Raw genomic sequence first — 23,749 nt, 5'->3', positions numbered from 1 at the left:
ACGATTAAGTAAAGCTTGGTTTTGTTTCCTAAACTAATTTTTTTATACTATATATGTATAAGCTGCATTTCCTTATACAGTGAGCAAAAAAATTAATCATGCAGCCAATAGAAATTAATAAAAATGCATTTTTCTCAAAAAGTATAAACTTTTTTGAAAAACTGATTTCACTAAAAGACAGCGCTTAAAAAATACATTAAAAATCATATGTTTGAAAATAAAAAATTTGAATTTGTTATATTTAAAAAAATAAAGAACTAACTTTATTGAAAATTCCTGACAAAAAAATTAATCATGCAACAAGAAAATTTGAATGGTAAGTATCAAAAATTATATTTTATTTAATTATATTATTTATTTATATTAAATTAAACTATATTTTTATATTAATAAACTTTCCAGCAATGACCAGCATTGAAAATAAAAATCTAAAAGAAGCTACACATCTCATTCGATCGGACTTCGTGCACGAGTAATTGCGTTATGGCAAGATGGCCAAAGACAAAGATCAATAGCTAAAACGCTATGTATATCGCCTGAAACCGTTCAATCCATCGAGGAAAAGTTTAAAAAAGTTGGAAACCTCGAAAATCAACCTGGAAGAGGACGCAAACGAAAGACTACGGCGCGTCAAGATCGGTTTTTGATCAAAAGATTCGAAATTAATCCAAGATCTTCAACAACAGCAGCAACAAAAGAGATGAAGGAGAGTTTTGGATTGTCTCTCACACCTCACACAATTAGAAATTGCTTGCATGAATCGAATTTACATGGACGAACACCACGCAACAAGCCGTATATATGCCCAATCAATAGAACGAAGCGGCTCGAATGGGCAAAAAAGTACGTGGATTAGCCACAACAGTTCTGGGACTCAGTCATTTGGTCTGACGAGTCGAAATTCAATTAATTTGGCTCTGATGGAGCTGTAAAGATATGGAGGAAGCCAGGAGAAGAGCTTTAATTGAAGTGTTTGAATGCCACAGTTAAACATGGTGGCGGTAATATTATGGTCTGGGGATGTATGGCAGCGAGCGGAGTCGGGAAATTGGCGTTTATTGATCAGAGAATGGATCAATATTTATATAAATCAATTCTGCAATATAATTTAAGTTCATCTGCAGAAATTGTCGGGTTGAAAGATGATTTTGTCTTTCAACACGACAATGATCCTAAGCATACGGCTCGTTCGGTCGTCGAATATTTAAAAGTCTCAGGGTTCAAAATGCTCGAATGGGTTGCTCAATCACCAGACTTAAACCCAATTGAGCATCTTTGGGCTCACGTTGAGAAAAAATTAAAAGATCCGCGAATTTCGAAGAAAGCCGAACTGAAAAACTTAATTTCGAGTTTTTAGTCGGAAATCGGGTCAGATATTACCAGAAACTTGGTAAATTCAATGCGTAGACGTTGTTTAGCCGTCATTCAATCAAATGGTGGACCTACGCGTTATTAATTTTATATTAATTTTCTTTATTTTTAATTTAATTTAGTTTTTTAAATTATGCATGTTTAATTTTTTTGCCTTGGTTTTTTGATTTTTTATTTCTTTTGTAATTTTTCGTAACTTAAATTATTATTATGTAATTTTTTAGTTCCTTTTTCGATAAATTTATATATAAATTTTAATTATTTAATATAAAAATCATAAATTTTAACTTAATTTAGTTTAAATTCAGTTTTAAAAAGTTTTTACTATGGTGCATGATTAATTTTTTTGCTCACTGTATCATAAGGAAATGCTTATAAGAACTTTCTTATAAGGAAATGCCATTAGACATACCCCTAAAAGCAAATTAATACGTGATTTAATATGCTTTTAGGTCATTTTATAGCAAATTTAAAAAATAATTATCAATTAAATTTGTTAAAAATGATATTTAATTCCTCATTACAAAGACTCCTTTTAAAATGAGTGTATTATGTTTTTAAATTGAGTGAATATAGTCCGGTTTTTATAATAATTGAAATGAGTTTACTAATTAAAGATATTAAGTTATGCTTTTTTTCTAAAAATAGTTTTGTTAAAATAATAATACAACAATAATTATACAACTAAATATTATTGCGTTCAATTTGTGAGCGGAAAATAAGTTTTCCTTTGTTTTAAGTAATTTTTAAAGTGTGCGTGTGCGCTGACCAACCACATAGTGTTTTTGTGGTTGATTTAAGCGAGCTTTTTATATATATAATGAAAAAACATACAATAAGACAATTACTAAAAGGAATTAATTGCTCAAGGCTAGGAAAAGATCTACAAAAACAAATATTGTCTCAAAAAAAATTTTTACAAATAGAATAACATAGTATTTAGTAAAAAAAGGGAAAATGACCTTTTATGTGTCAGGTAAAACGCCCTGCAAATATTTAGTTTTAATATTTATGTTTTGTTTCAAAAAAAATAAACTTACCTAAAAGTTTTTAAAACTAAATAATCACAGGAAGTTTTGCTCCACACATAAAAGAGCATTTTCCTTCACCCAAAACTAGCTAATTGCAAATAAACTAGTTTTATTGATTGAGTTTTAGAATTTTTATACTTTGAATATTGTGGAATAAATTACCCACAAAACAAACATTTTTTTATCATAATCACACAAGTAATAATAATACAACTAACTTTTTTTAACTTTTCGTGGAGCAAGATGCTTCTAAAGTCAAGTCCCTTGTGCATTTTCGAGACCTAGGTAGATTAATATTGTTTAATTCCTTGCATTCCATTATTTTAAAGTTTTGTATATAAAGTTATAACTTTTTTAGTAATTTACTAACAAAATCCTTTAAAAAGTTATAACTTGATGAAAACCAATTATTTGTTTGAAACTGTAAATATAACTAAAACAATAATATTTAAATAAAACTAAAACAATAATATTTAAAAGAAATTAAACAATATTAATCAAATGCACCGGGGATTTGACCTTATGGACATCTTGTCCCACCCTATCCTAATTAATATTGGTTGTTACTTTCATTAAATTGTTATTTAATGTAGAGTGGTTGATTAATGATCAAACATTTCTTTGATTATATATGTTATTTTATTTAAAGTTTGCGTTACGTTGAGTTAAGGCTCTTTTTGTTTTTAGAATATGTATGAGTCGATCATGCTACTGCTACAACAATGTTCAACCAATCATGCTACTGCTACAACAATGTTCAACCAATCATGTTACTGCTACAACAATGTTCAACCAATCAACCCAAAGTTCCCATTATATATATTTAAATTGGTTTTAGTTTGACCTAACCTTTCTTTTTTTTTTGTGAAATAAAAACCGCTTGTTTTCGTTTCTTGTTTTCTTTGTATTTTTTTAAGGTCTCCTGACTAAAATAAAAACAAAGTATTAGTCTAAGAGTTAAATTAAAAAATAAATAAATTTAATTTTAGTAACTGCTGTAACTCTTCAAAGATTTTGAGTGTAGTTTAAACACCCTGAGTTTTCCAAGAGGAATAAAGACCTTCATTTTTATAATTTATCAAAAATAGGAATCGGAGACCTTAATGGATTCTAGCTATACAAGTCTATTTTTGCCTGGTCACTTGTGTCCAGCAGCTCTAAAAATGTTGGGCGACTTTTAACCTGCAATAAGAAAAAATTTATAAGATTTACTGACTTGGAACAAATTGTTTTTAAGCTCGGAGTCCTGAGGTTCTGGATTTCTTGCCGCCTTTATATCTAAGGACTCCGGGTTCAAAAATTGATTATTCCTCTAACCTAAAAGTTTTAATTTTTTTTCTAAAAGTATTCCATAGTTTTTAGAGCTCTGGCTATTAAAAATAGGGAAGAAATAGTTTTTTGTAATTTTCAAATTCGAAGTCTTTTTAGGACTCGGCATCTGGGTTCAAAAAAGCATTAAAAATATATTGGAAAAGTAAAATTAAAAAGCATATGTTTAATGATAGTTCTATTTTATTTTTTAACAATCTTATATTATTCAAGCAAGCCTATTGGAGTGGTAAGAGCTCTAGATTCAGAACTGGATGTCCTAAGCCGGTTTTGGCCATATATGCAACATTTGTAAGGAGGAAGGCGTGAACTTCCTGGTTAAATCTATTCCGCTGTGTTCTGAGAAAAGATCCTATGAGCTTCTTGCAGCACCTCAATAAAAAAATATATCTACCACAAATTGAAAATCTACTTTAGAAAATAAGAATGCTGATACGTTTTAATTGATAAAATGCCAATAAGTTTATCAATCAAAAAACCCATCAGAATCCTTGGATAAAACCAATCATAAAATTCTCAATAAAAAAAAGTAAAGCAAAGCTTATACAAAAAAGCTCATACAAAAAAAAACTGAAGACAGTTATAATGTTCTTTAGAAGTTATATTATACAAACCAATTACTTTAATGTAAAAATGATATACAATAAACGTTGCACATAATGAAGAAGGGTATAGATAAAAAAAAAAAAAAAACACAAAACACAAAAGGTTATCGTGAAAACTTTATTATAGATAATTATGAAATTACTAAACTTTAATTTCCAACTCGTTTAATTATGCATTTGTTCATACAAGTTGCAAGTTTAATAACTGTCCAAAAATCTGGTAATGTGACTTGTGTCTAAATTTACAGACCTTCGTACTGCTTTTTATTAGAGTATAATATGTATAAAAGATTGAAATCATCAGAATGATTTTTTAAAATATAAGCAACAATCTTTATAATAAACAGTTTGGAGTTAAAAAGGGTAACTCTGTTGATCTAGCGATTGTTGATCGCGGTAACAATATTTTTGAGTTAATTGATGAAAATAAATTAGTTTAATTGTTTTTATCTCAGCAAGACCTTTATCTTACACATCTATCTTTTATTATTTTATCGACATGAATAAGAGAAGAACCTGGTTAATTGTTTCTACGCTTTTACTGTGATTAGACCGTTTGGCTTTCTCATAGCATCTTATTAATTCAAAAAAAAATTGTTTTTTTTATTTACGAAATAAATCTTGGGGTTTTGCTACAAAACATACCAAATCTTCTTCTTGCCCCACTTATCCTATCAAAATATACTGTTGATATCTTAAGTAATATATATTTGCACAGCAAGAAAAACGGCATGTGCATCAATTTTTCAAAGCTCATCAATTTTTTAATAGTTAGTGGTGCGGTTACAAAAACTTTTTTTGTATTGTTTGAAAAAATACATACCAAAATCCGGATTTTGGCATGTATTTTATGTATAGCGTATCATGTATTCTCTGTATAGCGATTTGACAAAAAAATCACAAAATTAATTAAAATAGTTAATGATACCAATAATTAGTTGTTCTTTAAAAGTTTTAAAAGTTTGACATTCTGACAGACTTTTTAAGTTTAAAAGTTTGAAATTCTAACAGATTTTTTTACTAAAAATTATTTCTTCGGGTAACGTTAGCTATACGTTTACATACGACGATAGAGTATGAATTGGAAACGCTCATGTGTTAACTGCTAGACTAGCAGTTAACACATAAATGAGCTCTTAACAATAAATTTATTAGACTAATCTTTTTTTCCTAAACGTACTACCATGATAGAATGATTTCTGTTTAAGCAAGTTCTCGCCTCATGTTCTATCAACCAAAATTCAATCTTGTGTGAATTTTCATTATGAAAAATGCCTTTCTTTTATTGTAACAGTTCGAATATTTTATTCATCAATTTTTGTCTTTTGTATCAATACTTAGAAACTCTCTCCAGTCTCCATGTTTTTCTGACTTATAAAGTTAACAGCTTTTGAAAATATCATATTAATTATCATATTAATTCATGTATATTATGTAACTCTTGAAATAAATAATATTCTTTATTGGTTTTTGCAAGAGTCACCCAACATATCATGCAATAATTGATTCAGTCAACAAAATTTTGAATGGTTTTGAAAACAACAATTATGCTTATGCTTTGTTAATTGATTCAACCAAATCATTTGATACAATTTACCACAACCTAAAAAGCTTTTCCTTTCTAGAACAAAGCTGCAATGTAATTATTACTTCTTATATATCTCAGCAAGATAACTCAAATTAGATTAACATAAAATACAAGAATCCAAAAGTCGAAGATAATAAAGGTAAAAGGGGTGCAAAAGTGTAAAAGATGCACGAGAAGAGAAGAGCTGCAAGAGAATTCAGCGCATGCCGTATTTGTTTAAACAATGTAATTTCGCGGGCATGCGCAAGAAACTTAATTGGTTGGTGCGTTAGTGAACAAGAACAAGCTAGAATTATATGGAGTAACAAACAAAAATCTAATATGGTTCAGATGTTACGTAAATAGCAAGAAACAAGGAGTATTGTACAACTCAGCATGCACGTGGTTAAAAACAATTAGTTTTTGTGGGCCTTAAGGCTCCATTCTTGGACATTTACTATTTTTGCTCTATGTAAACGATATCTAATTAACTTCAAACATTCTTAATTTTATTCTTTTTGCTGATGATACAAATATATTCTTTACTCACTCAAATACAATATTTTCTAAGTTATTCACGAACTTAAATGAGTGGTTCAAAACTAATAAACTTTTCTTAATATCCTCAAAACTAGATATGTTTTATTTTACAGACCATCTAACTCTGTTAATTTACCACTTCAAGTTACCCAGCTTATGATCAAGAGCATTAATATAGAAAGAGACCATTCAATGAAAAGCCTGGGAATAATTTTACAAGAAAATTTGAATTGGAAGAATTATATAGTGCACATCGAAAATAAAATCTCTAACCCAATCGGCATCATTAATAAAATAAAACACCTTTAAACTTACTTAAAAATATATATACTAATTGTTTATTCACAGTTATATCTACTACTCTGTGTAATTAAGGCAGTTTATAAGTTATTCGAACTCTTTTATTTAGAACTAACATGATTTTCAGCGTATTATGTCTAAGCAAGAGCTTTAGATGCTATAATTTTTATTGCATCAAGATTTTATAATGTTTAAAGAAACTTTTCTCTTTTTTATATAATTTTCAAAAAATTTTTATTACTTCTAATTGTGAATCTAAAGAATACTATTTTTGAGTCTTTAGATTAATTGTGCTAAACAGCGTTAACTTAATTTTGGCTGAGAATTTTTGAAAAAGTGTCTTAATCTATATAGATCCTAGCTGTAATCTGTTTTAGCACATATTAGTTTAATATAATTGTCAAAACACAGCATTTCTATCAATTTTCACAAAAAATATTAGAATTCTGACAAAGAAAGCGCTTATAATTGAGAAAAATTTCCAATAAACAATCAGAACAGATCATATTATTAAACTATGATGTTCGTCTTACCTAAAAAGCGTACTTATTTAAAATTTTATTCAAATTTGAACAAGCGATCGTAATTTAAAAAGATTTAAAAAAAAAATCTTTGGTCTAGTTTTTTTTGCTACAAACATTTTCATTTTATGTTAGGGCAAAGTTTATCATTTTAGTTTTTTTCGTCTTTTCATGATTCACAGACCTGATCATTTAACGGAAATTTATAACTACACCGAGTATTGCAATATTGTTTGGGCAAGCACAAACTTTTAAACATTAAACAAAGTATACGTAAAACAAAAGTGTGTCAAATAGTATGCAATGTTATCAGATGTGCCCACGCCAAACCATTATTCAGGGAAATTGAGCTCCTAATATTTATGAGTTAAACCTCCTCCAAAATTTAGTATTTATATTTCAATTGCTAAACGACTTGCTGTCAAAATACTTTGAAAATCAGTTCCTTCATTCATCACAAATATTCAACTAAGTACTCTTTTCACAACATTAAAGTTCTAATGATTTCACTCAAAAAAGCTAAGTTCTCTATCTTATTCCGAAGACACGATTATGGAATTTGATCCTTGAAGAGAAAAAAAAACATGAAGTCATTATTTTAAAGCAACAATTGAACAGTACTTATTTGACTTAAGTGACGCCAACATATTCTCCTATTTTTAAAGATAAGATTAATAACTAATAATAACTAAGTTAAAATAATTTATCTTATTCGGCACTACAATCACTACAAATAATTGTTATTTTATATACGTACATACTAGGGTTGTTCGCCGTAAATAAAAACTTACGAAAATTTCGCATATTTATCTTCCCTATTTCAAGTTGGTATTGCGGAAGTTGTACTTGCGCAAATTCACCTTTCGTAACGTATTATACGAAAAAAATAAATAATAATTATTCCGCAATAACCCTTTACGAAAAGAAAATTGCGAAAAAAATCATATCGAAAGAATACTTGCGAAACAGATCCTTACGGAAAGAGCGTTTCGGAATGTGCGCTTACGGAATAGACTCGAAAGCATTTATTTAATTGTTATACAAAAAAATGTTATTATTTATTAAATAAATAAAATAATGTTGTTAATTCTTCAATAGTTTTTACATATATATATATATATATATATATATATATATATATATATATATATATATATATATATATATATATATATATATATATATATATATATATATATATATATATATGTAAATTATGTTAGTGTATTTTACAAATAGAGTGCTCAATGTTCTTAAAGAACAGAGCAATAATAAATTAGTAAAAAACACTATATATATATATATATATATATATATATATATATATATATTTAATTACTATAAATATAGCAATTAAAAATTTGTTTATAATAATTTATAACTTCCTGAAAAATATTTTTTTCTATAAATAGAGTTTTTTTTGAGATTTAGTAGCTCTTCCTGATGATCCAGCAATGGTGAAACTTAAAGTAGAAGATAACAGTTAGATAAGTGTTTTTTACTAATTTAATATATATATATATATATATATATATATATATATATATATATATATATATATATATATATATATATATACACACACACATATATATATATATATATATATATATATATATATATATATATATATATATATATATATATATATATATATTACAGTGACCTAGAAAGGTTAAGAAATAGAGAAGGGGGTGCTGAAACAGAAATTAAGGGGGCATAACGCAGCTAAAATTTAAATAGAAAAAACTGAAACTTTGAGTTAGTTTTGAGGGAAAGGAAAACGCTCCCTCCGCAACATGTCTCTATCCCAGTGTTTATATATATTTATATTTATCAAGTACCGACTTTGGTTTACTTCCGACTTTCGGTTATTTATTGACTTTGGGTTAGCAGAAATGGAGGTTTACTATTTATCTTCTCATATATAAAAACTTAGTGAAATATTTGGTTCCATTACAATGTTTAATTGATCTTTAAGTGTTGTTTGGCCGTTGTCCTTTCTTACTGAATCTTGCAATTAATTTATGACTACCTTTCAGACTAGCCATAGCTCTGAAAATTTCAGCGCTTGTATAGTCCTGGCGAGCTTCTATGTTAAAATTGTTTCTAGGGACAAAGACCCGGGAAGAGTTGCATTGTACGTGCCCACTTTTTTGCTGCAAAACCTTGCAACTAAATTTGTACTGCTCTCCAAAATAGCTAGAGCTTTAAAACTTTCAGCAGTTGTATAATCCCAATAACGTTGGGGTGTTAAAAATTAAAACATTATCAGGGCCAACGACACAAGGGGCAACAAATATCTTTCCCACCTGACATTTTTTTTATTTTTATGAAGGAAAAATTTTTAGAAAAAATCATTGAAAAGAATGCATTTAAAGATTTTTAAATTTGCTTGTTGTTATTGAGGTAATAAAAGCGAAAGCGCATATAAAAGAGCACCTCAAAAATAAAAATATTGAAACTGACTAAACATAAAATTATTCTATTTGAAAACAAGTGAGAGCTATTTTTAAGCATTTTATTACATAATTAAGTTTTAGCATTCATCACTTAAATTAGGTCTTTTTTATAATAACGTTATATATATAATAACGTTATTATGCATAATATGGTATGCATACTGCTAAAATTATGGTACTATGATTGTGCACTTGACTGTACATACAATGGTTATGTACTACATAATGATAATGTTGTAAACACATTATAAACATATTTTTTATAATATTTAAGTTCTTTTATAATAAAATAATAATAACATAAGATGTTGTTATTAAGAATAATTGTATTATTTATATAACTGTTTTTAATACTTAAATTTAGTGGTATAATACTATTTCTAAATATATTTTTAGTGTTAAAAATTTGAAAGTATTGAAGTGTGTCTAAATAAAACACATTTGCGCTAACTGTGATTTTATAAGCAGGAACTTTGTGTTTGTTTTCCAAACAATGTTTCCAGCATTTTTCTAATTACTCTATTGTTGCATTGAGGAGGAACGAAAATGGGAAAATATTTTTTTCGAATTATTGGTGTAGTTTATATCAAAGAATACTCCATCTTCAACTTCTTTCCACCTTAGATTAATGCCTTCTACTAAATAGTCAGCTAATTTTTCTAAAAGTTTTTGATATTCATTGCTATTCTTTTCAATGCAAGTAAATAATACTTTTGTGTCATTAAATAGACTATGTAATGGTAGGTAGAATTTGTAAAGTATTGAAACACCATCACATAACTTTTTTCCTATCTTTAAATATTTTTTTGCTTGGTTGCGGATTATTGCATTAAAAATAACATTATCTGAATGATGATTAGAAGATGTTTTTGTAGACAGTGGAGCATGGGATGTGATTGAGTGATAGTATGCACCAAAGAATTTTCGCTTGCTATTTTTTAAATCTGCTTCTAAATGTTCTTTTATAATTATTGCATGTACAAATGTGGTATTTATTAAACGAAGAATACTTTGATCTAGATTCTTCTGAATCTAGATCAAAGTATTCTTCGAAGAATCTAGATCAACGAAGAATACGTTGATCTAGATTCTTCTGGCATATAAAAGATGTTTTGTATTTCGCACAGAGTTAGTAAAAATTTAAAAACAAAGTGACCAACCTTGTAATGTTCTAGAAACAAGTTAGTAACTATTAATAAACTTTTTCGATAGCTGGCAGCATTTTTTGCTTCAATGCTATTGAAAGAGCTTTTAATTATATTTTCTACAATTTTTTTATCTATTTTTTCTACTAAGTATGGCAATTCATCAAATATATTTTTATATTATTTGAAATATCATGCATTGGTTCATTATTTAAAATTTCATAGTGTAAAAGATTTAAATGTGTTAAAGAAAAACCAGTTTTTTTAAAAAGAAGGGCAGGCAATCCTTGCACTCCATGCATTTCATTTACCAATAGCTCCTTTAATTTTTTGACAGATGTATTTAATGGAAATTGAATATTTCTTACATAAAGCTCTTGTTCAATCTGATCTTTTTTTTAAAATGAAGATAATTTGGGTTTTCCTTGGTTTACTGCCAGCTGTGAGGTGTTACTTGCATTTGTATGGTCTATACGATTTTGTAAGGAAGTGTATGGGAAGCTTAGTGATATAGATATATTATTAGAAAGATCTGCATGCATGCTGCATGCCTAACAAAAATATTTACCACCTTTCTAATGACCAGCTTCCAGTTGTGCCGCTGGATTGTCACCTTTGAATATTCGTGCAACACCTAAAATTGGTGTTCCCTTGAATTCTAAGGGATTGCTCAATTGCAAAATGTCATTACTCCTGTCATCGCTATACAAAAGTTGCTGGTCATTGGAAGGACATCGACCAAGTATGTATAAATAAGGCTTTTCGACCTCTGATTGAAAATTTATATCCTCCCTATACTTTTGTTTATATTCAAAGCTATTTAAAAATATGGCTGTATCATACATTACGCTAACAGTAACAAGAAAGTGAGTATGATTAGATATACTGGAGCAATCATGCCAAAACATTAAATTCCTTGTTCTTTCACAAGTTTTAAATATATTTATCAGCTCTTTTTTAGTTAAGGTGTCATATTCATCTTTATATTCCTGAATATTATCAAGAGCATCAGCAATTTGCATTTGAGAAAGTGCTTCTAGTTCATTATCGTTTCAAACATTCATAAAAATCTCACGGTCTTTGAACATATTTAGTCTTATATCTTTCAAGGAAATTTTTCTGCCTTCAAAATGAACCTCTTTTTTTGTAATTGCTTGATTTTCAAATGATATAAATACTTTTTCATTTCTTTGGGGTACATTCTTTTCCCCTGAATTATATGTTCCATCGTCAATTTTTTTTCGAGTCGCTGCTTCATTTTTTTATAAGTTGGCTCGTATGGCAAAGATATATCTCTGATGTAAGGCATGTTTAACCTATAAATGAGTTTAAACATGAATGACTAATAAAATTTGAAAAGTTTAACTTATTAATGATAAGCGAAGGAAAGGTAATAATAAATAGTTTTTTTCTTCTATACTGTATATTATTAATATTAGTAGCATCAAAGTATGTATTATATGACATTTTTCTTTTTAGATTTAGTCTTTTTAGATCACAGTTCATGGGTTCTAAAAGTTTTTTCAGTACTTGACCTCCGTTTGCGGGTGTAATACCTAAAAATTATTTTGTTTAAAATTCTTGTATTTTTATTGGTACTCATTATTGTTAAAATGGTAAAACTAATTTGTCCGCATAATACATTTATTATTCGTTTATTATTTTTGTAAATATACTATACCGCAGACATTTTAAACTATTGCCTTTTTTGTTTGTCACAGAAAATTTACGTGCAGGTTCAGAAAAGTTTATTTTAAAACCATTAGGGTAGGATGAAATTTCATCCAAACACTCAACTTGTTTCCAAGAATATTTCTCAATAGAACCGACAGGGTTTCTTGCTTTTTTGTCTCCCTAAGTTAGTGGTAGAAAAAAAAAACTTTGTATAAGCCTCACTATATGCACCTTTCAATCCTTAATCCTTCTCTGTAAAATGCTAGAAGGTATATAACATAACTACATAAAAAATGGCAAGTACTTCTCTGTACTTAGAACACATTTGTCATATGGATTGTTATACGAGTCCTGTAAGTGTTTCTACATCTCGTAGGTTCCTTCGAGATGTGAATAGAGTTTTAAAGTATGTGTGCATGAATATATATATATAAAAGTACGAAAAATCTTTAGCGCTAAACGTTAACGTCATCGAATACGAAATAAAACCGCAAAATATATAGATTATTTAAAGTGAATTGTTATTTTTGTTTGTTATGAAAATTTAATTGAAAATTTGGTGCCCCACCTCTGATCATATTTATACGAAATTATTTTTATTCGCTTTTTATTTTTTACTATTTTTTATTTAAAAAAAGCAACAAATTATTACTATTAGTATAACGAATACTAATATTTATTAAATTACTATTTGCTATTCTTTTAATGAAAATAGTATTCGCTGGGGCCTATATAAAACTTACAATAATTATCTCTTATCAGAACTTTTGTTAATTAGAGTTAAACATTTTTTCTCTTAAAGAAAATATTACCTTAATATATATAAATCTGCGCGTCCTTTTAATTTAATAAATAAACTTTATTACATTTATTTCAACTAGTTTAATTTTTATTTTAATAAAAAACTTATCGGTTAATGCCTATCTTGCTGAATACCATCTTGCTGAAGAAAATTAGGGGAAATACTGAGTTGAGCTAATTTTTTTTTTAATACCATGTGCTTTTTTAATTTTATTTTAAAAAAAAGATTTTCACGAAGATTTTTTTTTTTAAAACGAAGAAAAAAAAAACGAAGTTTTTTTCTTCGTATAGTTAATTGTAAAAACACTTGAAATACTTAATAATCATCTTTCCATTTTGTTTTCTCTTTACCAAAATAAAACTCAATAATTTTATATTACAATAACATCAATAACTGTTTTAAAATCAGTTACTCATTCTTGTAACATAATCGAGAAAATATAAAACAAAAAACACTTGAATAAATACATGTGCAGTTTTTTTAATGTTACTAGGGTGTACATCTTCCTAAAAATCTACTAGGGTGTACATCTTCCTATAAATCTTGGATAGAAACATACATCCCTAATATGATTTCCATTTACTATCCACTAGGGTGTACATCTTCCTATAAATCTTGGATAGAAACATACATCCCTAATATGATTTCTATTTGCTAACCAAGTAATAAATCGATCTAAACCAAGACCATAACCACCGTGCGAGCTAGTGCCAAACTTCCTTTGATCAGTATACCAATAGTAAGGTGTAGGATCTAATTCTTTTTTCTGGTAAGCTTCCATTAGCTCATCCTTTAAATTAAGTTGTTTTTATTGAACAATATATAAAAATAAAATCAGAACAACTACTTATAGTTACTAAATACTACAGTTTAATTTAAAAGCTTAATTATAAAAAACTTACATAACTGTCCATTCTCATAGATCCGCCAAGTACTTCGCCAACACCAGGCATAAGCAAATCAACCTTTTTTCAATTATAAAAAATATTAGGTATTTATAACTAAAGAATAAACAAAATTGTCAACTAAAAAATATTTAAAATTAAAAGATACCGCTTCACAGACTCTTCTATCTTTTGGATCTTTCTGCATATAGAAGGCTTTAACGTCAGCAGGAAAATGTGTCAAAAGAATAGGCTAAACAAAATAAACACTTTATTATAATTAAAAATTTATTAGAATCAAGGTTTAGATTACTATTAGCTCTATAAGATCACTCAGACAAAAAGTACTTTACCTCGCCGATAGTATCAGTCATTCGTCTTTCTGGCATCTCAGGAATATCCTAGATGAAATAGATTATTTAAAGAAACTAAAATCAAACACAAAAGCAAAAAACCTAAAAAATCATACTCGATGAAAGCAGAAAACCTATCATATTGGACGAAATCAGAAAAAATTTAAACAAGAAAAACGCGGATCTGGATCTATTGCATTCAATGCTAAACCTGGATCGCAATATTTTATTCAAATTTTATTTTTCTGCTTAAATGGAGCTAATAGTGGAATTAAAATCAAAATTTACGTCATAGTGTTTCAAAGTAAAAAAGAAATTCTAATAGAACAAAAAGTAATAATAATTTATGATCAAAATTACTTTATTGATAAAAAATACTTTACAGTCGTAGTTCATTACTCAAAATGAAGTATTTTAATAAATCTCACTTAATTTTAAACCGGCATTGAAAGTTTACTTTTGATGGTAAATAATGATGCCCTAATCACACTAACTCTTTTTTAAACATATCAAGATATTTAAATCAAACTTTTTGACGAGACTTATCAAACCATAACAGTCTATGCGATTCATAATTTGGTTTTTATTGATATATATATTTTGTATAATATTATCATATTAAAAAAAAAATTATTATAAAACATGATCAAATAATAAAATTGATGATGAATGGCCAGCTGATTTAATACAAATCAAAGACCTAAAAATATCTAGAAATGGCATAAAGCATAAAATAAATTTAATCAATAAAAATATCTTAAAAATCAATATAAACTATAAATAAAAATATAAAATATATACACAAACAAATATAAACATTAGCCAATCCAAACAAGTTGTAAATAAAAGGAATTAGTTTTAATATATTTATTAGTATAAAGTATAAGCAGTATAAAGTAGGGTAAAACCACCCAGTGGTCGACGGCCCATCCAGCCGTCAATGTTACTAAAAAACATGCTGAGCTAACAATAACTTAGTGTTGAAATATCTGAAATCTTTTCTTTATATATGATGGATGTTTGCTTATTGTAAAAATAAAAATAAACATATACGATGATTTGGACCAAATAAAGGTTTCCTTAACTCCTCGGAATAATTAATACCCTTTACTCTTTAAACAATTTTCATAAGTGTAATCAGATAACCACAAAAAACGCATGACAAATGTAATTTTATTTGAAATTTTTTGTTTTCATACTGAAACGGAAATAGATGAGATGAATCTACAAACCTTTAAAAAAAAAACACACCTACAGCTGGTGTATATTGTATGTCTGGTGAATGGTCTATGCTGTAAATACTAATACAATAAATAAGTGGGCCAAATTTCAAATCAATTCGATAATTAGTTTTGAAAATATCTCTGTCACTAGTCCAAAAAACATGTATTTGAAAAAAATGCAAGTAAAAAAAATAAAAAAAATAAACTAAATTCAAAAATCTTCACTCTTTTACATTACACCAACTAATGTTTTAGTTTGATTACAAAAACTATTTTGCATTTCTAATAACATTTTTTTTCTTGATTTTGTTTTATGGTTACATTGCTTTTTTGCTTTGGAGAATTGTTTGGTGTCCTTACATAAACTACAACTTTGCCCATTATTACTAAATGCCATTTCAAACTCATTAAAAAGGTATTTAAAAATTGTTATTCATCATAGAATTTAGAACAGCTGATCCTACTTCAATACGTAGAGCAGTTTTTTCAACATGTATACAGTTTAGACATCTTGTATAATTTGATTTTGTGATTTATTGGAACTCTGGCAATCTTTTACCCAATTCACAAAATGCTACAACATTAGGGTTGATGTTAAACAAACTTAGTCTAGTTAAATGTGTGTCAAACACACGTTTAACTAGACTAAGTTTGTTTGCATTAGAGTTCTTTTTAGCAATAGTAGTAGATAAATAGGTAAACAGTTTCTCATTAACACCCATTGCAACAAGTTTTTAGCCCGATACCTAGGCTTACTTTTTTAGAAGGATCAAATTGTAAATTTACAAAATCTTCACATTCTAGACATTTAAGAAGCATAACTATGTTTTAAGGTAAGATCTCATCTCATAATCTCATAATAAAATTTTTTTAGAAAATAAATTTTTATTTTTAGAAAATAAATTAGAAAATAAATTTTTAGAAAATAAAAAAACTTTTTTAGAAGGATCAAATTGTAAGTTTACAAAATCTTCACATTCTAGACATTTAAGAAGCATAACTATGTTTTAAGGTAAGATCTCATCTCATATCTCATAATAAAATTAAAACCTTCATTTATATTTGAAAAATCCTGTACAACTTCTTTGTTTGACAACTTATTGAAGGAGGATGAGCCTGGAATATTTTCAATTGAACTTAAGTCTGAAAGTATAGCAGTGGTTTCTTTAAAAATGTAAACCCTTTTATCACTGTTTTCATGAAACTTTGATTTTACATTTGGTAAAGATTTTTTGAAGATACTTTTCTTTTTGATCCATCTATGGCACTTTTATTTAAACAAGATATTTAAAAAAACTAAGGTATCGAGTCACAAATAACCATGATAAGAGAACATAAAGTAGTACAAATAGCTGCCTTGTGCACAATGAACGCGCATAAATCAAGTCAATAAACAAGAAGCAATAGGTGAATAACGATACTTTGTTTTATTCAGTCAGTATAAAGGTGTTTTTATTGCATTTTGTGGTAATCATCACAAAAATGTATCGCAACAGAAAAATCAAAACATTGCTATGGATAAAAATTGATACTGAATTATTTTAAACAAAGATTAGATGTAGGTACCAAAGTTTTTATTGCAATCTAAATAAAAATTAGGAATCTACTATTACTTTACTCATATAAAAAGGAATTTTTAAAAAAAATGATTTTTTAATTTTAATTACTGTGCTACAACTTTAATTACTGTACTACCCCCATAAGTGCCTGTGTTTAAAGAATTTTATGTGTTAAATACTGGAACAAAAACAAAAATGTCGATCTTAAGATCTTGTCCTGCATTCAACATTTTGGGGGCTATAACTACTTTATTTATTTTTGGACATCATTCAATCTAAGTGAATTGTATTGAGCAAATATCCCGTTATACTATAAAACTTTAAAATCAATCATTTATGAAATAACGATTGAGAAATTATTATTTATATATGACTAGGTAAAAAAAATGTCGACCACTAGTGGTTACCCTAAGTTGTAGTTTTATAAAGTTATCTGCTTCATATTAGTGCAGTACACAGTATGGGGTCATCCATAAATGATGTCGTTAAATATAGGGGGGGGGGGGGGAGAGAGTGCTAGAAAGTTTGACACTAATTGACAATGGGGAGAGAGGTGTTTAGGCCAAAATGATGTCAATTTAAATTATTTTTTTAGATTTAATGAGTAAATTTTAACATTATTTACATCTACTAAATGGTATAGAAAAGATGTTTTGTTTGTGGGGAAATTATTATTAAATGCGGGGAATTTGATGTTATAACTTATTAAATTATTTATAATATAATATTATAAATTAATATAATAAGTTTCCCAGAGACATTAAATAAATAACAACTACTAACGTAAAATAAAAATTACTATTGTTTTATTAATATATTACCATTTGACTGCGAATCAAATTATGTTAGAAATATTAACTCTTTGTGTATAAAATTCACGATTGTTATTCGCTCCCGGGCAGATAGTAAAATATGGTTCAAAGTAAACTCATAAAAGTAAACTCATAAACTTGTCATTTTTTGAAATTAAATTGACGTTATTTCAAATACCAAACTCTAATTGCTCTCTAGTTGATTGTAAAACGTGATGCAATGCAAACACATAAAGCCTATTGAAAATTCGAAACGCTGAAGAAACTCTTTTAAAAAGTTTGCGCTAACGATGAGCAAAATCATTATTCTGATTGTGATGTAAACAATATTAATAAATCAATATTAAAATATGGATAAAACCGCATTACATAACTTATTGATGGTCTCGTATGGAAATGCTCATCCCAATAAAAAAAAAGGTTAATATCCAGAAAGAAGTCCATAGTATATAGAACTCATTAAAAGAAGAGAAACTGGTGCATAAGGATCTTGAATCCAGAGTAATGTATTTAATCAATTTATTTAATGAAAAGGCAATGAAGTTCAAGAGCAAGCAATTATCATTTTGGGCCAATACTCCAAAACAGTCTGCCCCTACGTATACTCCACTTGAATTTGACAAGAATTCCTCACAGTTTGTTGAGCCCACCAATGAGCGACCTGTTATTGATGATCAACAAAGTGCATTAACTATGAGTTTGTTAACCACGAAAAATCAAAAAAAATGCAAGAACAGTGGCTCAAGATTGACTCAATTCTGAGACTAGAAAGACTACTGAAGAACTAGAAAGAGAAGAGGATTCATTGCTGAAGCTGAAGAGGATAATTTGAAAAAGAAAAAGAAGAAACTAGCTCATCTATGTAAAGAACAGGCCAAAAAAAAGTATAATCAAGCTCAACAGAAGAAAACTAGAAAACTGAAAAAAGCTACTATGGAAGAAACCTGTTTGGAGCATCCAAATGTACAAGAAAAACTAAAAATCAGAAAAAAACCTGATCGACCGCCATTAGAAGTAGATCAACCTCTTCTTTTGAAGGCGATTATGGATATTGCTCTCCATGGATATTGGGATATTATGGATATTGCTCGTTTATAAAGACGTCGGTCAGAGGTTCTTCGAGTAATGATAGCTTAGCTATGTTTGTTAATATCGTATTTGTTAGAATTTTACTCTTAGTTAGTACTTGCACTATTGTAAATATCCTTAAAATGTTAACAACTAATTTCAAGATTTGATTTGAATATAATTTATGAAATAAATCCCGTTTTCTGTAAAAAAGTTAATTATATCCAAATATATTTCTTTATTATTTAGAGCATAAAAACCCTTGACAAATTGACATCCGAGATGAACAAAATTGGATTTGCAATCAGCAAGAGCGCCTTCTATACTCGTCTACTTCCGAGAAGTTACGGAACATAAGAAGGCAAAAGGCATGTCAAAACAGTCCTGTTAGATTGATCAGTTCTCAGAATGAATCTTATTTAAAACATGTTGACGGACTCTTTTGCAGTTCAACTATAAAATATGTGGAATAAGTTTGTTCTATTTTAGAGCCAGATGAAGTGTGTTTCATTAGCCAAGACGACAAGGCTAGAGTGCCAATTGGAATCACAGCAGCCAAAAAACAGGCGTTTTTGTTGATGCATTTGGAGTACCGGGTAACTCTCCTGGACCATGAATGGGTCATGGCTGCTAAGTACAAGCTTATACCATTTGTATACGCTGGAACTATGATCAAAAATAATGGTCTCGGAAAAACAGATACAGTTACTTATTCTGGACTTACCAACATTGCTGTTTGATCAAGAAAACATGCATCCTCAACTGCCTTCGCTCATGGATTAGACTTTCAGCGGCTTTTGGATATCAAAGAATTCGACTCTATTACCAGAGATCCTCAAACTAATATGGTTAAGCCTATTGTTGAGTTTAGTGTGGATGGAGAACCTGACAAAAATTCGAGATACCAGAAAGTAATTGAAATCGGGATTCACCATTTCTTGAACCTTGACGCTCTTTTCATCATGACGAACGCTCCAGGCCGCAGTGCATTCAACAGAACTGAGCGACGAATGGCACCTCTAAGTAAAGAATTATCTGGGGTAATTCTTCCGCACAACCATTACGTAACTCATCTTGATTCATAAGGTAATTACATTGACGAAAGTTAATTTGTAAAAATATTAATATAATTTTTAACCTATAATAACCAACATATCTTTTTAAATCAGGTAGGACAGTAGATGAAAATTTAGAAAAACAGAACTTTGGTTTTGCTGGACAGGCTTTGGCTGGTATTTGGTCTGATCTACAAATTGACGGTTATCCAACCATTGCAGAGTATATTGATCCAGTCAAATCAGAGCTAGAGTGTAATAATAGTCTTGTAATAAAAGGAGCCTTTTATTACAAGATCAACGTTGGATTGCCGATCATCTTCATACAAGTCAATATTTTACTCAAATTGTGAAATGTGAAAACCGTTCTTGTTGTCAGACTATTAGAAGCTCTTACTTTACTCTAATTAGAGCAAGATTTTTTCTGCCACCAGTCCCTCAACCAAACGAGAGACAGGCTCAAAGCAGCAGATGTCTCAGAAGGAGCAAAAGAATTGTTTCCATCATCAGTCTTTATGCTCATCGTATCAAACATTGAAAGTATTTTTCCTCGTACTGCCAAAGGATTTCCAATTTTGCCGTATGATGCGTTTCGTCCATCAATTCAGTCTAGCCTAGCTGATAGAATCTGTAAAAAGTGCAATATCTACTTTGCCTCTCAACATATGTTGAAAAAGCACGCTTCTATCCATTCTTCTGGTATAACACTCCCTCTAATCAAAAGGGTCCAACCTGTTTGTATCGCTGCCAAACGTCAGACAGAATTTTTGGCAGTCATCCCCTTGCAGAAGAGATTGGAAACTGCTGAATGGTTAGATGAAAATGAAGTTGACGCAACGAATTTGATTGTACCTCAGGAATACAATATCTTTTAGAGCGCGGAGAGCATTCACTACCTATTGTTTGAATTGATGATCACTTTAACAACCCATGGGAAGATTATATTAAAGATATATAATACTTTTTGCTTAGTTGATTATTTAATGAGATATCGACTATTATATAATATAATTTGATGAGATCTACTATTATATAAATGTATAATTTAGTCAGAAAAAAAAATCAATGGTTTTTAAGCATTTTTATTGTTTTTTAGGGGGGGGGGGGGCGGCGGAGTACACAATAACTGACATCATATATAACAGGGGGTTGGCCAAAAATTGACAGTTTGACAAAGGGGGGAGCGGGAGTAGAAAAATTGAGAAAAAACACTGACATCATTTATGGATGACCCCCTATGTATATTTACTTAAAAATTTATTTATGTAAAAATAATGTTTATAAAATATAAACCTCTCCAAATTCATAAAAAGTGCCATCATCTTTTTTGTAGCCATCTGCTCTTAGCCATTCTATGGCCTCACTATACTTCATACGCCTAAACAACATTAAAAAATATATATATATATAAAACTTTTTCTGATTCAATATTGTAAAATAATTTTCTGACCTAAATGGACGCTTCGGAGCTTTAAAATCCTAAAAAAATAACAAAATATGTTAATATAAAAAAATATAAATGTATAGGATATTTTACATTTATAATATTTACACTAGAAAATTTACATTTATAATATAATTGCAATTATACAGACTTATGGGGAAAAGTTAGTAAAAGAAAATTCTCAAAAAACATACTGGATTTAATTCTGATAACAATGCTCCTTCTTTTGACTTTAAAAATCTATCAACAACATCACAAACCTAACAAAAATATAATAATATAAAAAACTAATTACCCATACCTTTTAAAACCTACATTTATTTTTAGTTTAATCAGACTTTAACAAGATTTCACAATACCAAATAAATAAATTTTCAACAAATTTAATAAAAATATTGATCGTATTACTTGTTAGATTTTATACAATCAATAAAAGATTTCTAATCAAAGCATAAATTTGATAAATTTTTCAGGCATATTTTATTTCTATAAACAAATTATTTTTCTAATTTTCAATTAAATTTTAATGAAATAAAAAACGATTCAAAAGGTGCAACAGCTGTTATTATGTTAAACCTAATAGAAAATAAATTGTTATAAAATTAATAAATAATAACTGCAGGATTAGGAAAATTGATTGATTTCTGATCATCTATATAAGCTTTTATAGCTTGTAATATGTATTGTTATACTTATGGCATCAACAGTTACAAACGTAATATTTATAAATTTTTTTTGTAAAAGCTCTGTAAAAAAAAATACAAATTTATGAAACAGCGGAATATACTTGTATATAGCATGAAACGATTTCATTTAAATTTATGTTCAATTAATTTATCAAAAAACTCATGCAAAAATGACATGCACACGCCAAAATTCTGCCTAGCAGATTAATTAAGGAGATGACATCTCATTGGTACATATTTTATTGAACCACTTCAATAACCACTTTTATTAAATAATTAAATTTGAAATTAAATGAAACAAATGTTTTAGAAAGTTATTTAGTTATAACCAACTAACATTCATAAAATATATAGCAAAAACATTCATAATTGACATTCATAAAATATATATAAAAAACTCATGCTAAAGTCTTTTCAACATAACTTGATTCAGCCTAACTCTTGAGGCATAAAAACATAATTTAAACAATATTTAAGAAAGTGATAAATATAACAACAAATGAAAAAAAAAAACCAAACCACTAAAAAAAAACTGTACCAAATCTTCTATTCGATTGAGTAGCTCTTCAAAATCAATGAAAGGGCATTCTCCTTCTACGTGAGTATATCTAGTATAATCAATTATTATTTTACTAAGACATAATAATGGAAAGAAAAATTACAAAACATTTCAAAACTTAATCTAAATAAGTATATTAAAATAATCAACTAAACAGTCAAACAAAGAAGGATTAAAACTTATATAAAAAGAAATTGTTAAAAAGTTCTAACAAAAAAGTAATGATAAATACAAATATACAGTAATAAAAAATAAATGAAAAACTAAACAAAAAAAAAATTAAAAAAAAAATTTTCAGATCTATTTTCTCAAACAAAACAAAACCAAAAAAAAAAGATGAAATAGATGAAAAGAGATGGAAAACTACATAAGAAAAAAAATTAAATTATTGAAAGACATGAAGATCATTTATTAATAAAAGAGGAAGTAAAAAAGTTATTTTATAAAGTAATTTTATTCCATTTTTCATATAATTCATATAATGATCAAAAAGAGGTAGTTAATTTTTGTTTTTAAGAGAAAAAATTATCAATTATTTGAAAATAGCATTATATTGAAATATTGTACTCAAAAATTGTAAAATATAAGCTCATATGACTTAGAAAAGCTCATATGACTTAGAAAAATCAACTGTACTTATATTCATCAAATATTTTCTTGCAAAAAAAATAATGGCACAAATAAGAAAAATTTCCAAATTTAGACAAAAAAAATTACTTTTCAATATTTAGTAGGGCCACCCTGTGCCAAAATAACTGC

General features: G+C 28.0%; 1 protein-coding gene across 2 annotated transcripts in view; it reads right to left on the bottom strand.

Moving 5' to 3' along the window:
• Positions 1 to 13,659: 13,659 nt before the first annotated feature.
• LOC100200075 (asparagine--tRNA ligase, cytoplasmic) overlaps positions 13,660 to 23,749 on the bottom strand; it is a 47,739-nt gene continuing 37,649 nt past the window's right edge. For both annotated transcript variants that reach the window (XM_065816437.1, XM_065816436.1), the window contains 8 exons: positions 22,970 to 23,039; positions 21,940 to 22,005; positions 21,752 to 21,780; positions 21,595 to 21,679; positions 14,585 to 14,632; positions 14,401 to 14,484; positions 14,250 to 14,312; positions 13,660 to 14,137 (listed from right to left, as the gene is read on the bottom strand). In XM_065816437.1, the coding sequence (XP_065672509.1) occupies positions 13,937 to 14,137; positions 14,250 to 14,312; positions 14,401 to 14,484; positions 14,585 to 14,632; positions 21,595 to 21,679; positions 21,752 to 21,780; positions 21,940 to 22,005; positions 22,970 to 23,039 (646 nt within the window). In that variant the 3' untranslated portion in view covers positions 13,660 to 13,936. The remainder of the gene's footprint in view (positions 14,138 to 14,249; positions 14,313 to 14,400; positions 14,485 to 14,584; positions 14,633 to 21,594; positions 21,680 to 21,751; positions 21,781 to 21,939; positions 22,006 to 22,969; positions 23,040 to 23,749) is intronic.

This window comes from Hydra vulgaris, chromosome 13 (assembly GCF_038396675.1).
Source record: "Hydra vulgaris chromosome 13, alternate assembly HydraT2T_AEP".
Lineage (NCBI taxonomy): Eukaryota > Metazoa > Cnidaria > Hydrozoa > Anthoathecata > Hydridae > Hydra > Hydra vulgaris.
The sequence above is the reverse complement of the archived record's forward strand: the minus strand, read 5'-3'. Positions and strand labels throughout refer to the sequence as shown.